At 43.8% G+C, this 18,416-nt stretch overlaps 2 protein-coding genes across 19 annotated transcripts in view; one reads left to right on the plus strand and one right to left on the minus strand.

Moving 5' to 3' along the window:
* The window catches only part of sws (patatin like phospholipase domain containing sws), a 152,020-nt gene extending 142,337 nt beyond the window's left edge, over positions 1 to 9,683 (plus strand). For 10 of the 15 annotated variants that reach the window (XM_077648357.1, XM_077648364.1, XM_077648365.1 and 7 more), the window contains one exon: positions 1,818 to 2,352. In XM_077648357.1, the coding sequence (XP_077504483.1) occupies positions 1,818 to 1,868 (51 nt within the window). In that variant the 3' untranslated portion in view covers positions 1,869 to 2,352. Of the gene's footprint in view, positions 1 to 1,817; positions 2,353 to 4,274; positions 5,708 to 8,814 lie in introns of those variants that run through there. The other 5 variants (XR_013311053.1, XR_013311055.1, XR_013311054.1 and 2 more) reach the window with 4 other exon arrangements.
* The window catches only part of LOC144114552 (folylpolyglutamate synthase, mitochondrial-like), a 33,091-nt gene continuing 18,369 nt past the window's right edge, over positions 3,695 to 18,416 (minus strand). For 2 of the 4 annotated variants that reach the window (XM_077648370.1, XM_077648371.1), the window contains 5 exons: positions 15,771 to 15,933; positions 15,579 to 15,680; positions 14,341 to 14,643; positions 8,939 to 9,192; positions 3,695 to 4,659 (listed from right to left, as the gene is read on the minus strand). In XM_077648370.1, coding sequence (XP_077504496.1) covers positions 4,585 to 4,659; positions 8,939 to 9,192; positions 14,341 to 14,643; positions 15,579 to 15,680; positions 15,771 to 15,933 — 897 coding nt within the window. In that variant the 3' untranslated portion in view covers positions 3,695 to 4,584. Of the gene's footprint in view, positions 4,660 to 4,974; positions 5,093 to 8,938; positions 9,193 to 14,340; positions 14,644 to 15,578; positions 15,681 to 15,770; positions 15,934 to 18,416 lie in introns of all 4 variants that reach the window. The other 2 variants (XM_077648368.1, XM_077648369.1) reach the window with 2 other exon arrangements.

Here is an 18,416-nt window from a genome sequence, read left to right on the forward strand (position 1 = left end):
GCTGTGATAATGTTTACCACATTTTCCACTGCGCAAGGAGCAGCTTTTATACAACAGTGTAACTCCAATGCATATTTTTTTTTAAGTGCCTGTCTAAACTAGATGAGAATAGAACTAAGATTTTTGGCTGTACTTAATTACAAGGGGCAGTGAGCGTGACTCCTGAAATGGACAAATCTGCAGTGGTTCAGTAAAGCATGGCGCTTGGTCTCTATCACAATTGTAATTGCAGCCTTTAAGAGAGCTGTACAGACTTGAACAATGGACAGTGATGAAACCTTGCCACTTGCAACAGCACCTAGACAAGCTGGTTGTAACAAACTCTGAAATATGATGTGATAGACAGCTTTGCTGTCCTGAGTTCGTCAAATCAGTGGTTGCACAAATTGAATCTTTTAAATCTAAGAAACTCATTCACCTATTGTTATTTATTTTTTCTTTTGCAAGTGTGTATACAGTTCGCTTTCAGTCGAAACTTCTGCTGAGAGATGTGGTGAATACATTTCATGATACCCGGAGTGGATCAGTGGGAAAAAAAAGCTAGCTTCCACTCACATCTATTTTGTAATTTAATTGTGCACGTGGATTTGTCAGTACACATCCATTGTGGCAGCTCTACAAATGTGCGGCTTACCTGCTAAAGTTTTTGAGAAAAGGATAGTTTAATGCAACAGCATTAAGGCTCCCGTTCTGCAGAAAATCCAGCAGTGGTGGCGGCGACATCGGCATTGTGAGCAAAAAATCCCGAGAAACAACCTTGGTGGACGACCTAGGTCACGTGACCTTGTAGCGTCATCACAACTTGCCCACTGGATTGTGAGCAAACTGACTACTGAGATAGGTGCAGTTAAATATTGATTGGTTGCAAGAGGTTGCTCGGGAAGAGCAGCCTGGGTCGCACAAGCCCCATTGGTGGCAACACCTTTCATTGCGTGGCAGTGACACATCACCTAACCGCTGCAACACTACGCCAGGGGTGGTACGAGAACTCCCAGGGACCTGTGCATGTAAACCCAAGAATGACTGATTCCGCATATATGGTCATTAACCCAGTAACGCTGTTGAGTCATACTCTTAACGTGGAGCCACCAGGAAAAGACCAGGAAACTAAAGTACCTTGCTCTGTGGTCTCAGGGATAGAAAAGTCTATGCTACCTCTGCCTTTTCTTGCACATGCTGCTTTTTTTTTTTTGCTTTGCTAGAGTGGGGTGTTTTCCATTTACTTCATTCTTCTAAGTTAAGAGCACAGGTCTGTAGTCTATAAATTGCATAAAACTGTCCCTTGTGTTGGCATTAAGCGTTTATTGGCTTTCCTTTGCTAGTAGTACGGTTGGTAATCAACAGTTAGCACACAGTTACAGCTGTGATTTATTAGCAGCACCAAGATTCGGCTTTTTAGTGCAGGAATGGCAATACGAAATTTTAAGTTACTAAATATGCATGGAGTGCATATCTGATTCACTCTTTGTGCAGGATCCACTCTTTTATTTTCTGCTTGTCACCTTATGTCCAGCTTTTGTCTCTGAAACTGGCTGGGACACAATGCATTTAGGACGAATAGAAATGCAGTAAAAGTGCCACATGGGAAGCCATATCTGCTGTTCAGAACAGCCACGTGTGTTTCAGGTTAATTTGCCAAGTACTGTGGCAACACTGAACAAACAGTTGTGGGCCAGTTCTCATCGTGGTGTGATGTAATAATGCACACTTGCAAGTTCTACTATACTGCAGTGGTCATGTGATAGTTCTCATCTGTACAGGCCTAGAATGTGGATGGCAGGATGTCTGAAAACTCCATTGTGTCACGCCTTTTACAGGATGAAGAACCTGAAGAGCCAAGTCCAGGAGCTGGTGAAGTCGCACTATGAGCAAGCAAGTTCGTGTGGTGTGGTGTAGAGGCACTTGCAACTGTGCACGTGGACTCGACTGTAGCATAGAATTAATTTATCTTCGATACGCATACGTCTACACAGACATATCAATTGAAGTCTTTCTCAGTTATACCGATGGCAACCTCAAGACTTGGTCCCTGGTAGGCATTTTGCCAGGCTGACCACTGCGCAGTGCACAGAGCCTAGTCAGAAGGCAAGTGGCCCGTGTACACTGTATATACTAGCTCGTATTTATGGGCGTCACTCCCTGCTCTTTTGTGTCTCTGTGCCTCGATTTACTTTTGTAAATAAGTATAGCTTCCCGTCACATGGACGGATTAGTTTTGTGATGTTTCAGCTGCCAATGCAATTTTGGTCAATGGCCTATAGATGTCCTAGTTTATATTTTCATAAAAAAAATAAAGCCTTTGCTGCTGCCACTGTGGCTGGCCTGCAGTTGAATAAAATGCTTGCCAACTGACCCTTTTCTCTCTTCATAAAATTTCTATGCATGCTTTCTTAGATTTTTCCCACAGTTGGTGCTTGAATTTTTTTTTTTTTTTTTGCACACATGCTTTGCTGAAAAAATTAAATTTTAACTTCTGGAACAGAGTTGCTAGTGAAACGCCTTATGAACAATAGAATGTAATTTGGCGAATTAGTAATTCCTCCGTTGTCCCTGGTCCACGATCATTAACATGGAAGAATATCGAATTCGGTTCTTGTTCAGTGTGAAAAAAAATTGCACAATTAAAAGTAGGGAACTGCCAACCTTAATTTCTAAATTTAAAAAAAATTCTACATGGTCTTTGCAACTAAAATTAACTATAACTAGACATCTCTGCAGCATGCAAAAAAAAAGACACAGAAATGTATGTTGCTTGACCAGACAACAAAGTATGAATGCCAAAAAACCAACTAAAAGTGATGAGACAGGCAGCTTTAATGCTCGGTGAAACATTTCAGACTTAAGGGACCAACCGGAAAAATTATTTTCTGGCCTCCCTACAAATTAAATGCCAGGAATGCAGTAAAGCCTTGTGAGAGAAGGCTGCGAACAGCAAGTGTCGAGCGCGCAGCTTTTGCACCCGAGCAATGCAAGCGCTAGTTCACGCCACTGTGTAGGGAGGGCACTACGCATCCGTGCGTGCAGAATGGTGACCACAGAACTTCTCAATGTGGCACCATGGTGGCACTGCACCTCATCCGCTCTGGAGAGTTGCAGGAAAGCCATTATTTGATGCACAAATAGCACAAGTGGTATACAACATTGTTTAGCTGCAAAATGTCGCAGCACTGGCATCAGATTTGCTGTTTTTGGGATGTCTATAAATTTTGTCTTCCTAGACCTGCTGGTTCAGTTTTGCCTGCCCTCATTTCGGTGATTGTGCTGCTCAGCAACGAACTTCTGTCATACTTGGTCAGACATTAGGATTACTGAATGTAAAAGCACAAAAAGACACGTTCAGCATGGAAAACCAACTCGCCCAAATGCGGCCATTAGGATTAGCATTGTGTGGAGGGTTGCATGTAAAAGGTATACAATGACAGCGAGTTTGGCCCATTGATGATGAAAAAGTAGTTGCCTGCTTTTATAACTCAACGTAAAATGTGCATCACATTCCCGGACTACCACTTTAATGCATGCTGTAATGAGCTCTCCTTTATTCGTGCAAATTCTGTGTGAACAGTCTGCTCACTATGTGCAATCTTTAACAAGTAGGCACAAGTTTTGAAGGCATTTATTGATGCTATAAGTCTCGTACTGCTAGGGCCTCAATACAAACCAACAGAAGATAAATGGTTACTCATGACACAATTCATCAGATGAGAATTTTTATTACACAGTTCAGTAAATATGCGAATGTCGCTGTCACATTAGTGGGCTGCTGCTTCATAAATGCTTAAAACTTCTAAAAATGCATAATGTATAAAATGTTTCATACATGCTCTGTCCCCCCTCATTAAAAGCCAGCTGTAGTTTTTCCAACGTATCATTCATTAAGAACCTCATCTAAACTGTAGTTTCAGCACTTTCATAATTTTAATGCACATGCAGGATAATTTGTCTTGCCAAAGCATGCCTTCCTGGTCAAATTGTCGACTAAACTGCAGCCTTCAGCAGTAACGGGTATGGGGTAACACTGCACCTGACTTGCATTGCCATCAATATCGAAGGTCAGAAATGGCTCACAGACCGATTGCAGGGTGCTAAACGTTTGCAGCCTCAGTTAACATCTTTGGTTCCATTTTGCTGATTTATGTGCTTTGCCTTGCAGTTTCATTTTTTTGCCTCTACCTCTGTTGTCATATGCGTGAGCACAAGTCTGTTTTTACCTCTGTTGTCTATTGCATGAGGCATTGTAAGCACAAGTCTGTTTCTGTCTCTGTTGTATATTGCAGGAGGCATTGAGCACAAGTCTGTTTTTCTGAACTGTACTATCTTGCGAGAACTCCAAGCCACAAGCCTGGTGCTGCTGCAGGAAATGCCTATGCATAAAACTGAAAAGTGTGCCCTTTTTTTTGTGTAGGCGTGTTTCTTTTTGATAACTCGAAAGGCTACTTAACTTAAATATATCTTTTGTGCACCCTCACAAAATCTGTGAGGCTCTACTGCAGTTTTGAGACCAGATACCAGATTTTTTTGTCTGTTTTAAAATCACAAAATGCGCTGTCCAGAGTATGCATGTTGGTAAATATTGCATCGCAGCTGTTACAGCAGTGCAAGTTCGGGATCCAGTAAGGACATCACTCCACCAATCAAATGAAGGCTCCCTGTTGCCAACACCTAGAAAAGAGAGAAGCAAGCTTGTAAAAACTTTATTTCTCGGCAATCATATCCAGTTAGCCACCAGTTTGACCAGTACTAGCACATGTAGCATATACATATAATTCCTGCCTGGAATGGAAATTAGTTATTGAGGAAGGAAAATGGCGCAGTAATTGTCTCACATCTCAGTGGACACCCGAGCCGTGCGGTAAGGGAAGGGGAAAAATGGGAGTAAAAGAAGAGAGAAAGAGGTGACATTGTGGAGGGCTCCGGAATAACTTCGCCCACCTGGGGATGTTTAACATGCACTGACATCACAAAGCACACGAGTACCTTTGCATTTCACGTCCATCGAAACGCGGCCACCGCGGCCAGGTTCGAACCTGGGAACTTCGGCTGGGTAGCCAAGTGCCCTGAGCTCGTATTCCCGGGTTCGAGCAGAAGACGTTTTCTACAGTTAAAAAATTTTCACAATTTGGAGCTGAAATTTTAAGCGCTAACATAGCTGCATGCATTCAAGGCACACTTTGACACACTGTGTTGGCACAAGGGAGGGCAAATAAGAAGCTCGCGCAACATCTGCGACAGAAGTTCTCAAGTCAGCGTGCCCATAGCTTAAGTGGGGTCGTATGAGACTCTTGGCAAAACGGCTGCATTTATTTGTTTGGGTAAACTCTGAAGCTATACAGAAGAATTCCTCCTCAATATAAATAGAAACAATTGTGTTAAGTTTTACAAATGATGGAGCCAAGGAATCAACTCGTAAACCTAATGTATCAAAAATATGCACGAGTAATGCTTGGCAGTAGGTTAGTTCATGAGACATAGGTAAGAAACAACTCCTGAACACCTTGAACCACTTTGTCGCTGCAAAGCTTTCCATCTCACACTTTTGAACAACATTGTAAAGTTTATAAAAATATTTAGGCTAAGCCACTCTGTTACAGTACTCTTTGCCAAATGAATTCCTGCAAAAAAAATGTAAAGATAATGAAAACGAATACAAAACTACCATCTGTGTTTTGGGGATCGGAACTGCCGTCTTCTAGCTGAAAAAAAGCTTGTACACTGAATGCAAATACCAAATATAGACGTATATCTGCACAGTACACTTTTTAGGTTTGATCTCTTCACATCATCACTTTACACCAAAATGTTTGCAGCAGTTAAACCCTAAATTTTTTTCAGGAACAAAAATCCTGCAGCAACTGTACAAAATGTTCCTGCAGCATAACCTGCAGTCGCAAAGTGTCCCTGAACTGTATTTAGCTGAAAACTTTGAAATAACTAGCAGTTTTAAGCAGTACTATTAAGTGTAAGTGATCTCGTGCCATTTTGTCAGCTCCTTAAGGATGTACGGTTGTCCAGCCATTTTGCAATGAAATGTAGAAGTTGTTTGGATGCTTCGAATTTCTGCACAGTCAAGAAACAGTCGGAAATTTTGAGAGAACTAGAAAAATTTGTGCTACGACCTACCTAACGCGAAAAGTGTTAAAAATATTTGGCTTCTGATTTCCCTTTGTATAATCACTTTGCTGTTCTCTGTACTGTGTTTTCTGTGTGTACAGATGCCCACAATAGTTTTTGGAACACAAATCAAACCACGGAATAGCTTAATGGGACACTGAGGACAAATTGAAGTTGGCCTGTAACGTACGGTACCACATTCTAAACACAACGAGACCGCTCTCACCGAAAACGGAGCTTCTACAACTTGCAAAAGAAAAAAAAAAACTTACACAGGTGTTGTCATCACTGGCCGATTTTTGGGCATGGATCCCAGACGCTATGCAATTTTCTCACCAATAAATGCGTCTTTTGCTGCTGGACAGCAGTCAGTATGACGAGAAAGAGCCAGAGAATCAATTTTTTTTTAGAACAATAATTGCTGATTTTCCTTGGTGTATCTTTAATAGCTTGGAAGCCTAAGAATGCATCTCCAAAATAGAAGGTGTCGTCTGCACTCCTTGGTATGAAGTATGCAATGCACCTCTCAACATCAAGCTATGTATGCCTCGAAGCAGCAAGGAAAATGGGCATTTTCATATATTCCATGTTCCAAAAACTTGTGTGAGCACCTGTACATGCTTTAGAATCCTGTACGAAGTGTATACACATCAACATAAGTGTCACAGGTGCTGCCTATAATATAGGCCTTGCATTAACTGCAATGAGCATTTGGCACTGGAGTGTGATAGTCCTTGCAAGGTTTCTCCAGAACATACATTTACAAGAAGTCTACTGAATGCACCAGCAGGCATAATTCTATGCACCCATCTTAAGCACTCAGTTGCTTCTGCTCTAAGCATTACCAGAGCTAAACTAAAGTGGGGGTTGTGAATGGGACAGAGTATGAGGAGACTGAAAATACCTGCTGCATATATATATAATACATGTCACCTAACGCTTTTAAAACACAATGTCAAATAGTACAAAGTTGTATGGAACAACTTAACTTGCAGTGCACAAAAGACTGAAGCCTTTTTGATCATGTCTATGATGCTAACAACCCACTGCATCATTGCAGCCTAAAAAAAAACAAAGGTCTTTTCATGAAAATTTACTGTATGGAGACAAATGTGGGGAAAAAGGGGACATGCAAAAACTTCAGCCCTGTGTAGGGATACTACAAAAAAAAAATGGTAGCAACATTTTTGAAGCACTGTTTGAGGTGTGCTCTCCATGTTTTTGAAAAGGTGAACCAAGCTGCAGGCATTTGAAGGAAGCTGCCACAACTCGCTACTTCCCGCGGTATCCATGGAGAGGTGCAAATCTGTTAAAATGTGTTAAAATGCAGCAGCAATGCTTTTGCTGTTTTTTTTTTTTTTCAATGTAACACGTATACACTACTGCCTTTTAAGGTTTTGCGTTCAGTCATTTCCATGAGCATTACAAGCTTTCACCGATAGCTTATGCAGTGTGCTCAAAATCTGACATCGCAGCACAGCCTTTAACATCACCTGCAGCATCTAAGGAGATTAATACTGCCTCCAGACAGTGCACACAATTTTTCGCTTGAAAGTGCAGGGCTCCACTAGGTGTAAAGTTGCAATATTTGGTTCAGGCGACCCTGACCATACTACACCATATGTACACTCTATGCAAAGTGCATTTTTTGCACTCATTTACTCAGAACAGATTAACCATTTTAGTGACTATCTAAACAGCCCTTCTCCTGGCAGCTATTGAAGCCCTGTTGTCCATGCCCCTGAACACTCGCCCTCCCATGCCCAAAACTTGGGCAGACTCTGCACTACCGAGTCGTACGTTTCCACACTCATGACTTCGAGACTCTCTCCAACCTGTACCTGCAGAGAGCCACTGTAGACACTGTCTCCTCCCCCAATTTGTCTTTATTTTTTGAATTTTTAACCCCACTTCCCTCTGTCCTGGGGAGGTTGGCCAGCAAGGTGCACTAGCGTACAGACAACTGCCTTTGTCTCGTCTCACACACGTACCACGACAACACCTGTTTAAGTGTAGATAATTATTCATCATCATCATCAGCCTGACCCATGTCTCTCCACTTAACCCTGTCCTTTGCCAGCTGCACCCACCCTATGCCTGTAAACTTCCTAATCTCACCCGCCCACCTAACCTTCTTCTGCCGCACCCTGCTATGCTTGCCTTCTCTTGGAATCCACTCCGTTAACCTTAAGGACCAGCGGTTATCTTGCCTTCGCATTACATGCCCTGCCCAGGCTCATTTCTTCCTCTTGATTTCGACTAGGATGTCATCAACCTGCGTTTGTTCCCTCACCCACACTGCCCACTTCCGGTATCAACGTTACACCTATCACTTGCTGCACCGCCTGTTTGCAGCAAGAGTACTGGTTATCAGTTTTCATCACAAAATAGCGAGAGCACTAGCACTATAGTCGGATAAGCTCCGCCCACATTCAGGACCGGTGCACAGAATTCCTCCACAACAAAAAAGTAGTCCGCTACTAAAACTTATCTTGTCACCTAAACAAGAAGTTAATCATGAGAAAAAACATAGGCTCTAGAATTTTGATATGTGGCTTGTTTAATAGAGCCAAACATTTAAAAGCTGATTTCGTTTACTTTTGTGACTGGGTGGCGGATTAACACAATATGCCACAGACCGTGGCCCAGTGTTAACAACTGCTGTTTTTTAAAGTTGTATACTACTGTAACTGTCAATTTTTCTAGCAGAAGGACAACATTTGCCTGCTGAGTACCGGTTCTGGTGCTGGTGCCAGCCCCTGGTTCTGACTAGCTGTAATAGTATACGGAAAGTGCATCAACAGCCCCTCCCCCCCACAGTGGTGCCCACCTGTATGTGACAGGGCGGCGTCAACTTCCTGGCAGCCACCTGCTGCTCCTGGAGCCAGGACATAGTATTTGAGATGCTAGAGAAGACGAGACAGGAGTCTTCGGGGTTTCCCCTAAGGCTAGGTGGAGAAGTAGGGCAGCCACTACCAAGAATCTCCTCTTCCTGCAGGCTTGATAGCAGGTGGCACCAAATGCGCATGTTTGCTTCACATCGAGCTGTCTCTGTGCACTTCTCCACAGTAAAGTCGCTTTGATCTGCAGAAAGCACAAAGCACAGCACCAAGAGGCCTCACTCTTATTGCTCTGTCGCAAGCTGACCAGTGGCGAGGCATGCTCGCTCAAGAATAAACTGCCTGCCATGCAAAGTGCCTGCCAACAAAAGCCTCCAGGCATGGTGCAATTATTTTTAGATCTCTCACTGCATTGTGCTTAGGAGTGAAACTGTGACAGATGGCATGTGTGGCCTGCAATCCTCGTTTAAACCTTTCAGGCACTGCCCATTGGACTGAAGTTTCACAGTGTTGGGAGCTAACTTCAAAACATCAGGATTTGTCTAATGAGTACTCAGAGAAATCAGGGGAGCCACGAGCCACACTGTTCATTTCTAAGATGTGTGCCCTGTCTGCATGAAAATGGCAGAGGAGGTGCCACCAGGTTCAATGTTCTGAGAAGTTATATTTACTGCGGTCACTAGCTGACATAACAAAGCACCCCATTTATGAAATAAAGAATGCTAAATCCATCTGAAACAAGGAAACTGCTCCTAGTTATTTCACACTCCCAGAAAAAGCTCTGAATTCTCAATGTACACAGTTGTGTACAATGTGCCTTAAAGGGTTAATACCACAGCAGTTCTTGCCATTACAAACATACATTTCCTTTAACCTTGCAGCAAGCAGCAGACAGCCGCCACCACCAAACTGGGAAAGCAGTACAATGTCTATATAGAAAGCATCTGACCAGATTTAGAACCTTCAAAACGTAAGGCTCAGTATACAAGTTATCTGGCCTTCCACTAGAAAGGACCCACTGCATTTGCACAGGTCAATTTCACATTTGCCTGCTCAAGAGCAAGAAGAAGGCAAACCCTTTCCTTGCTGTTACAAAAACTGGTGTTTTCTAGTAGGTTAATTTTATTATTCTTGCTTGAAGATTATGCACTGGTTACATTAACACACAGCACATGAAAATGAAGACAGCAAAGGTACTGTGTTAAGTATTATTTTGAATATAAAATATTTGGCAGTAATGTGAACATTTGATCTAATTTATCTGTATATATACAAGATAAATCTATAATTTATCTGTAATAATGTGGAAAGAAAATATATTGACAGTAAATGTACTGTGTTAGTATTATTTTGAATATAAAATATTTGGTAGTAATGTGAACATTTGATCTAATTTATCTGTATATACACAAGATAAATCTATAATTTATCTGTAATAATGTGGAAAGAAAATATATTTCTACAATACTGAATAAAAAATTTATACTCCATAGAGAACTTGACATTTTCAGCGCTCTGACTTACCAACAGTTTGAGCTATAAAAAAAGTGTACTGCGTCATGAAAATACGCTATTTCTTGGAGGTGTTAGTTACGAAAGCAACTTTTTTCTCCAAATATTTTTATTGGGAAATTCTAGAAAGTACAAACACATATCAATACTAATGTAATGTGCTTCTGAATAGCGGACATATTGTCAAACACAAATTTTGTGAAAGTAAACTTCAAAACACATGCGAATATCATGAAAGATGAAAATTTACTAATGCACAAATTGTTTAAAATTGAATTTACTAAAGGCTACACATAACAGTCAAGTTTTACTTAAATAATGTGCTGAGCCACAAACAAAAAGGAAACCTTCAGTGGCCAAGGCTCAAACGCCAGTGGGCGAAATAGATCCTTTATGTTGAAAGATATAGACAGAAGAGCAGCAAAATGTCCTGTGTTCATAAACCTGGGATATACTGATTTGTGTTGACTGATATCGTATTCTCTACTGAGAAGCAAAGCCTAAATACATGGCTTCATCTCGTCAAATGTTTGGCTTCATTCCACGGTGCCATTGGCTTCACTGCATACTGCCATGGTAAGGGGGAGGCACAGGCTATTTTCTCGAGCAAAACTGCTGTCTCTGTAGAGAGGGCAGTACAAAATCATGGCCATACACTGTACAGTCAGGCCGAAATGAAACGGCAGTGCCTGTTGTCAGAACAAAATATCTTGTGTACGTTCAGCTGCAGTGCACAACTAGCCTGATTCACGTTTAAGGGTAAAAGCTCTACCGAAGTAGTATATATTCATAGACCGTTTTTAAATGAATATCTCGCTGCAAAGTGGAAAAGTACGGCATATGCATGTTCGCGTTTCATTCCGACCTGGCCTGTACACACATGACAAATAGCAGCCACAATACTGCAGATATCTCTAGCTATTATACCTTAGGCGGCACAAACCATTTGTAAACTGACAGCAGGCAGAAAATGCTCTCCGATAAAGAGCAGTTGATGTTTCCAACATGGTTTCTTGAGGTCTTCATTGGCCCAACTAAAACCATATCTGAAGCTTACTGCTACCACTACCATTAAAAAATATTACCTTGGACAAAAAAAAAATTGCGACACCAAGGTCACTTGCAAGAGGACCCAGCTATCAGGGCAATTAGCATGCTCACTAACAAAAGTTGCACACCAAAATTTACTGCTTCATATAGACATCCAACATACTAACAAACAAGAAAAAAGTCCAATGGCAGCTTTGAAACAGCTCACAAAATCTACGGTCTACCGGTGACCCATGCTCAATGGCATAGTATGGAAAGAGTCAATGAGGCAGCATGCAAGGTCAGCATCACATTCATAATCCACCTTTTTGACAAGATGTGGCACCCTCTGGGGAGTGACGAAAATTCGTCTGCTATTGGTTGAAAAAAAGCGCTTTGTGGGAGACTAAGGCGCGGTCTGGTTCCACGAGGAGCCAGCTGCGCCTGCGAAGTGGCAAATCTGTGTCCTTGACAGCTGCCGCCATCTGTCAGCTGCGCCCGTCACTAATATGAAATGGTTTGGTTTATTGGTGTTTAATGTCCCAAAGCGGGTCAGGCTATGAAAGACGCCGCAGTGAAGGGCTCCGGAAATTTCGACCGCCTGGGGTTCTTTAACGTGCACTGACATCGCACAGTACACGGACCTCTAGAATTTCGCCTCGATCGAAATTCGACCACCTCGGCCAGGATCAAACCAGCGTCATTTGGGCCAGCAGCCAAGCGACGTAACCACTGAGCCACCGCGGCGGTTTCTAATATGAACTACGCATGCGCACTAGGAGCTGGCAACTTGTTTATTTTTCAACCAGTGGAGCTGAAGGAGAAGAGGCACGCATGCGCAGAGCGTCCTTGTGAAAAAGGTGGATTGTTAAGTGAAAATGAAATGACTATGCACCTGCCCATTTATTGGATCTTGAGCATAGCTTTTTGGCACAGCATGGTGCAGGTCCGCCAGTCTTTATACAGCCCAGGCATGTATATCTCCATATGATTTTTGGCTATTCAAAAGCTAAGTCTTGTTTAAAGGACAAAAGCTTTCAGAAAGCTGAAAAAGATAACAACGCAGCAGCTGACCGCGATCTCAACAGAGGACTTTGCAATATGCTTTGCGAAGTGGGAGGAACGCTGGGTGCATGAGCTCTCAAGGAGAGTACTTTAAAGGGGGAGTGAGCTCTCGCTCCCTGCATTGCCAAACTTTTACAAAACGAGAAAAGATTGTTAGATATGCAAGGGGTTTTAAGAGTAGAGACACCAAATTTAGTTGTTTTCTCTTTCTTTAGAATGATGCGCAGCACATTAGAAAACAGACAGCTCTGTAGAATGCACCAACAAGTGGTAAATAATTTATAATTAAATTTTTTTGTCATATTATTTCTCATGCTGATTCAGTTTCAAATGACAGCTGTGACGTACAAGACGCATTCAAGTCAAGTGAGGCACACAAAAACTGCAGTATGGTCGCTGCTTTCTTCGTTTTGATTCAAATCAACTCTTACGCAAGCCTGCTCAAGAGTTGGAACGTCAAAAGATGAACAAGCAGCAATTATATCACCGTTTTTGCATGCCTCACATGACATGAACAGTTCTTGCGCGTCACAGCCGCCGTTGGAATTTTGAAACCGAAAGCAAAATGACACAAGAAAACAAGTTCAATTATATATCATTCCGCTGCCGTGGGTGGATTCCACATCATGACTCATGTATACCACTGAACTCCAAAGAAAAAAAATATGGATTCGAAAATTTGGTGTCTCTACTCTTTTAACAAGTTTAGCCTCCCAGGCTACATAACCTTGTACTGCACTGAATGGCGTTCCACGAGCACATCACTTTCCCGTATAGCCCCACCAGCAGCAATGCACTTCTGACCACAGCGGTCGATTGAGCATCCGCCTCATGCAGGAGATGCGGGGTTCGATCCCCAGTCCCGCCGGATACCCACCGGTGATACAGTGGGTACAAGCTTTCCCCTGGTCTGGTGCTCGGCTTATTTAGGGTGAAATGCTTGTGAAATGGGTCTTTGACCCCACCTTGTGTAGAAGAATCAACCGTGTGCCATGGCGCTCGTTGGCCACAGATGCCCTTGCACCATAAAAATTCACCATCATCATCAGCAATGCACTTCTACTAATGCACAAGTCATGCTGTCATAGAATAAGGGCAGCTGTTCTGCCTCACCCGCATTACAGCTTCAACCTCACTCTATAGGTGCTCCGGGTAAAGGAAGGAACATCCGAGAGAGGTATGTGTGTCGAATAAGGAGATCACAAAAGTGATTTAGTCCTGACAATGAGAATGTTCCTAACTCATCTGAGAGCAATACCTTTCAATTCATCACTTAATACAAAAGTTATACCCAAGAGGTAAAACTTAATGAACAATCCCTGCATTTTCTGGTCGGGCCTTGAGTTCTGTAACATGAATTGTCCCATAGTTTCACTGTACGTCTTGCAGTCACTTTTTTGAAAATAAATGCATTGATACTGAGCCTGATATTCGCCACTTGTTGTGGGTTTGCCCAGCACTGAAGCCAACGAGAATTCGCCACCTGGCAGCAGCGGGTCTCCAGCCGGACAACCCGTCCTCATATATTGCTTGAACGCAGGGCCTACATCACCACTTCCTCCTCGCCTTCATTAGATCATCGCACCTTTTCTCCTTCATTTAACACCCGCCCACACTTTTCTTCCTCTTTCTACCTTCCCAACTACCCTTACGCCCTGAGGCAATAAATAACATTAAAAAAAATGCACTGATTCAAGCTCATGGGATATGCAAGATGCTACTATGAGATGAACTACTGCTTGCTGGCTGTGTTTGGCTGCTAGGCAATGCAGTGGGGAGGGCTCACCTGAGTACGGGCTCTTGGTGTTGCTGAGACGGTTAGGAGTAAAGAGGGCAACATGGAAGGGTTCTTCTGCTAGGTAGGAGAGCAGAATCTCGGGTCGTCGGTCACCGACGCAGTTGAACAGAAGCACGCGCCGCACCTGAACCCTCGGGCCTAAAGCGTGCTGTTCAGCAGCTGATGCATCTCGCCACCAGCGCACGCAGTAGTGCACAGAGTCCTCTGTATGTGCCCCATCCAAGTACAGGGTCATGCCATCTCCGGCAGGGACCACCTGACACCTCCCAGGCCATCGGCACTGCCCTAGACCTGCGTCACAAGTATCCATCCCACTTCTATATGCAAAGCCCTCCATTTTTGAAGGTAATATATAAACAAAAAGAGAGAGGGGTCCATTTTTGCATGCCATTTAAAGATACCTCATTATTGTCATTGCATAAATAATTTAAATTAGCAGCAAACATTACTTAACAGTTTTACGGCACAGTAAACTTGCCTACAAAACTTGGTGCGATTCAAGGCACAGAAAACAGCACAGAACAGTACCTGCTTAGTTCTGTTGGCCTTTTCTTCCCGGGACTAAAAGGTTTGTTTTCCAGTTACATGCAAGAACATCAACCTTTACAGTACTGAAGTATCCATTATAAACCTGTAACATCTCACATTTATAACATAAATGCATGGGCCACAAAACCACTGTGCCACTATGCAAAAGCAACAATGGTGTCATGGGCATGGCAACATGGCTCAGCAGGCAGTGTAAAGCACTTCAATACATTTTAAAAATATAGCGCAACTCAAGAGAAGGACAGCAGAGAAAGCAAGGATGTCTGTCAAGATGTCGGGATGTCCTGACTTCCTCTGTTGTCCTCGTCTTTGAGTTGCACTATATTTCAAGAGCCATGTCACACCAACTCACCCAAACTATGACAAACTGTGACATTAGTCAATTTCAACACATAACTGGCATCCTGCTTTTCAAAGCAGACTACACACAAGCATCATAGGTCATGTCTCCAGTGTGAAGAACAGGCATGAGCAGCCGGCTGGCATGGAGTGGGATTTGCTTGCACGTTCCCTTTCATACTTTTGTCAACTGTACATTGGCCTTTTCCACTAACTACCTTCCACACACACCTGTGTAGCATAAAACCCGATATTTTACACAGGACGGTGTTTAGAGTGAGGAGAAAAAAACGGCTGCACATGCGAGAAACTAAGACTAGAACGCTCTGCTTACTCACCTTTAGCCATCAGCTTCGATATTGGGAAAGGAGCAGCAATGAAAGGAAGATCATGGTGTTCAAGCCACTTCCGCGCAATAGTATCTCTTTCTGCTTGCTTTTCTGTTAAGAAATGAGTTACAATAAGTTCCAGCCCAAGACCTTAAGCAGTTCAGGCAGAAAACTTCCCGCCACTTTATTGAAGCTACTTACTGCCTAATGCAGAATCTGTAGAGCAATGCTTTGCTAGCCAGGTCTTGCACAATTGCAGAGCAAGGGATGCATTTCCCTGCTGTGGTTCTCCCGGTATTCCCAGACGGCACAGTGGCACCTCACACTCGTATGTCAGGAGTGGTGGTGCTATACTGAGGGAACACTGTAAATATGCAAAATAAAAAGGGCTGAAATTTATGAGCCTTGCTTCCCTACATGCTTCTTCACATCAAGAATGAAGCAAGTGAAAGCTGCAGTAATAACTATGCACCAGCACACCTTACAAATTCTACATGAAGGAAACATGGGCAGGTTGGTGAAGCATTGTAACCAAACAGCGCTATACACAGAACAGGTACACAAGGCAAGTGCAACTCTCAACATATTTTGATTCAGAAAGACAAATACATCCAAGGCCACAACTGCACGCCAGGAAACAAAACTTTGACGTTACTGACATATGCTCCAACATAGCACCCAAGAAACTCATCTCCTTACTACACGAACTCATCACGACCTAGCTCATGCTGGCTTTTCCAGAATTTCCCAATGCATGTTGCAGAGTTTTGTCTTGTGCTGATTCAGGCAATTAAATAAAACCACTTCTTTCAAACCAGGATGAACATATACGCTCTACAATGGGAAGCTTAACGTGCATGCAGGGCCAAATGCAAAGGATCCTTGTGCTCACTCAAACGGGTTTTCACACAACATCCTACATGGCCTACATACTAAGGAAAGCAGAGGGGAATGTTTTTTGTTTGTTTCTAATTTGTGGTGGTGATTAGTGGGATATTAGTAACTATTTTATGGCTGAAAATTAACTGATAAGAAAGTAGAAGAAAAACAACCAAATGCAGCCAGTGGGATCCAAACCCACAACCTCCGCATTTTATGTATGGTATTCAATCCCAAAAGGAAAGTGGATCCTACACGGAATATCTTCAAAGCACAAAACTAATCAACATGTCAAACATGAGACCACAATGTTTTCAAACATCTTTTTTTCTCAGCCTGTTTCTGAACAATAGTGCAAATCTTGTTAATTTTTTCAGGAAAAATATAAAACTGCATCTTCATATTGTCACGGAGTTCTCACGGAGAGACGCTTCAACAGCTGGAGTCGGCAAGAGGAGACGGTAATGGCGGCCGATCCGCGATAGCACGATCGCAACCTCATCGTCTTCGCGGACAGCTTGCGCCACCTGGCAACACTAGGTGGCATTATTCCCCCCTCCGAAAAAGAAGGGCATCGCAGTGGTGCCGCCAGCAGCGTAGGCGCGCTAAGGTTCAGAAGAAAAACAGAGAAGAACGCGAGGAAAACGGAGCACACACAGAGTCACAACGGAGGGCCGCTAAGCCGTTATCGGGCATAGTACGGCTTAAGCCGCACAACGTGCACAATGTCAGAGCTGTTGGGCTGGCGACGTCTCGGTTGCGCGGCACCGTCGGGAACCACTTCATAGGTAACATCACTGATACGCCGTAGCACTTTATAGGGGCCAAAGTACCGGCAGAGTAGTTTCTCGGACAAGCCCTGGCGGCGGACAGGTGTCCACACCCAAACTTGTTCACCGGGATTGTAGTCGACCTGTCGGTGTCGAAGGTTGTAACGGCGCGCATCAGTGCCCTGCTGCTGGCCGATGTGTACGCGGGCAAGCTGACGGGCTTCTTCAGCGCGTTGGGCAATTTCATGAACATCGGGTGCGAGTTGGTCGTCATCGAGGCATGGTAGCATCGCGTCAAGCATGCTCTGGACTTCACGTCCATATACAAGACGAAAGGGAGTAAAGCGTGTAGTCTCCTGGAGGGCCGTGTTGTACGCAAATGTGACGTACGGTAGCACCTCATCCCAAGTTTTGTGCTGAACGTCTACGTACATTGACAGCATGTCCGCAATGGTCTTGTTTAAGCGTTTGGTTAGCCCATTGCTCTGCGGATGATAAGCTGTGGTCCTGGCGTATCCTGGCGAGCGTCCGGGAAAAACCCAGATGGCCTGAAGTGGGCTCGTCGTGGCATGCCAATAAAATGTCGGCGCGAAGATCGGCCGGAAGTACCAGAAGGTAAGCTCTTTCTTGGCCTCTCGAGTTCTTCTTGTATAAGATACCTTCGCGCAAACAGAAAGAGCCGAGACGTCGAGCGAAGTGTCGTGGTAGAGGCATGGCGTGACCTTCAAGGTTGTCAATCAGCGGTCGGAGGTCCGTGTCAGCCCGCTGCCGGGCTATTATGTCCGATGCATTAAGTATACCGAGGAAACCGCTGTCGTCGTCGATTTCGGGACCGGAAGAGTCGAGTGGTGCACGCGACAGCGTGTCGGCGTCTTCGTGTTTACGGCCCGACTTATATACGATGGTAATGTCGAATTCTTGGAGCCGTAAACTCCAGCGGGCCAATCGTCCAGACGGGTCTCGCAAATTAGCCAGCCAGCATAGGCAGTGGTGGTCGGTTACGACTTTGAATGCGCGGCCGTAAAGGTAAGGGCGAAATTTCATGGTGGCCCATACGACAGCAAGGCATTCCTTCTCTGACGTAGAGTAATTGCGTTCGGCGCGGGAGAGAGTACGGCTAGCATAGGCTATAACTCTCTCAATGCCCTCTTGGTGTTGGACAAGGACAGCTCCAAGACCGATATTGCTGGCGTCGGTG

This window comes from Amblyomma americanum, chromosome 1 (genome assembly GCF_052857255.1).
Source record: "Amblyomma americanum isolate KBUSLIRL-KWMA chromosome 1, ASM5285725v1, whole genome shotgun sequence".
Classification (NCBI taxonomy): Eukaryota; Metazoa; Arthropoda; class Arachnida; order Ixodida; family Ixodidae; genus Amblyomma; species Amblyomma americanum.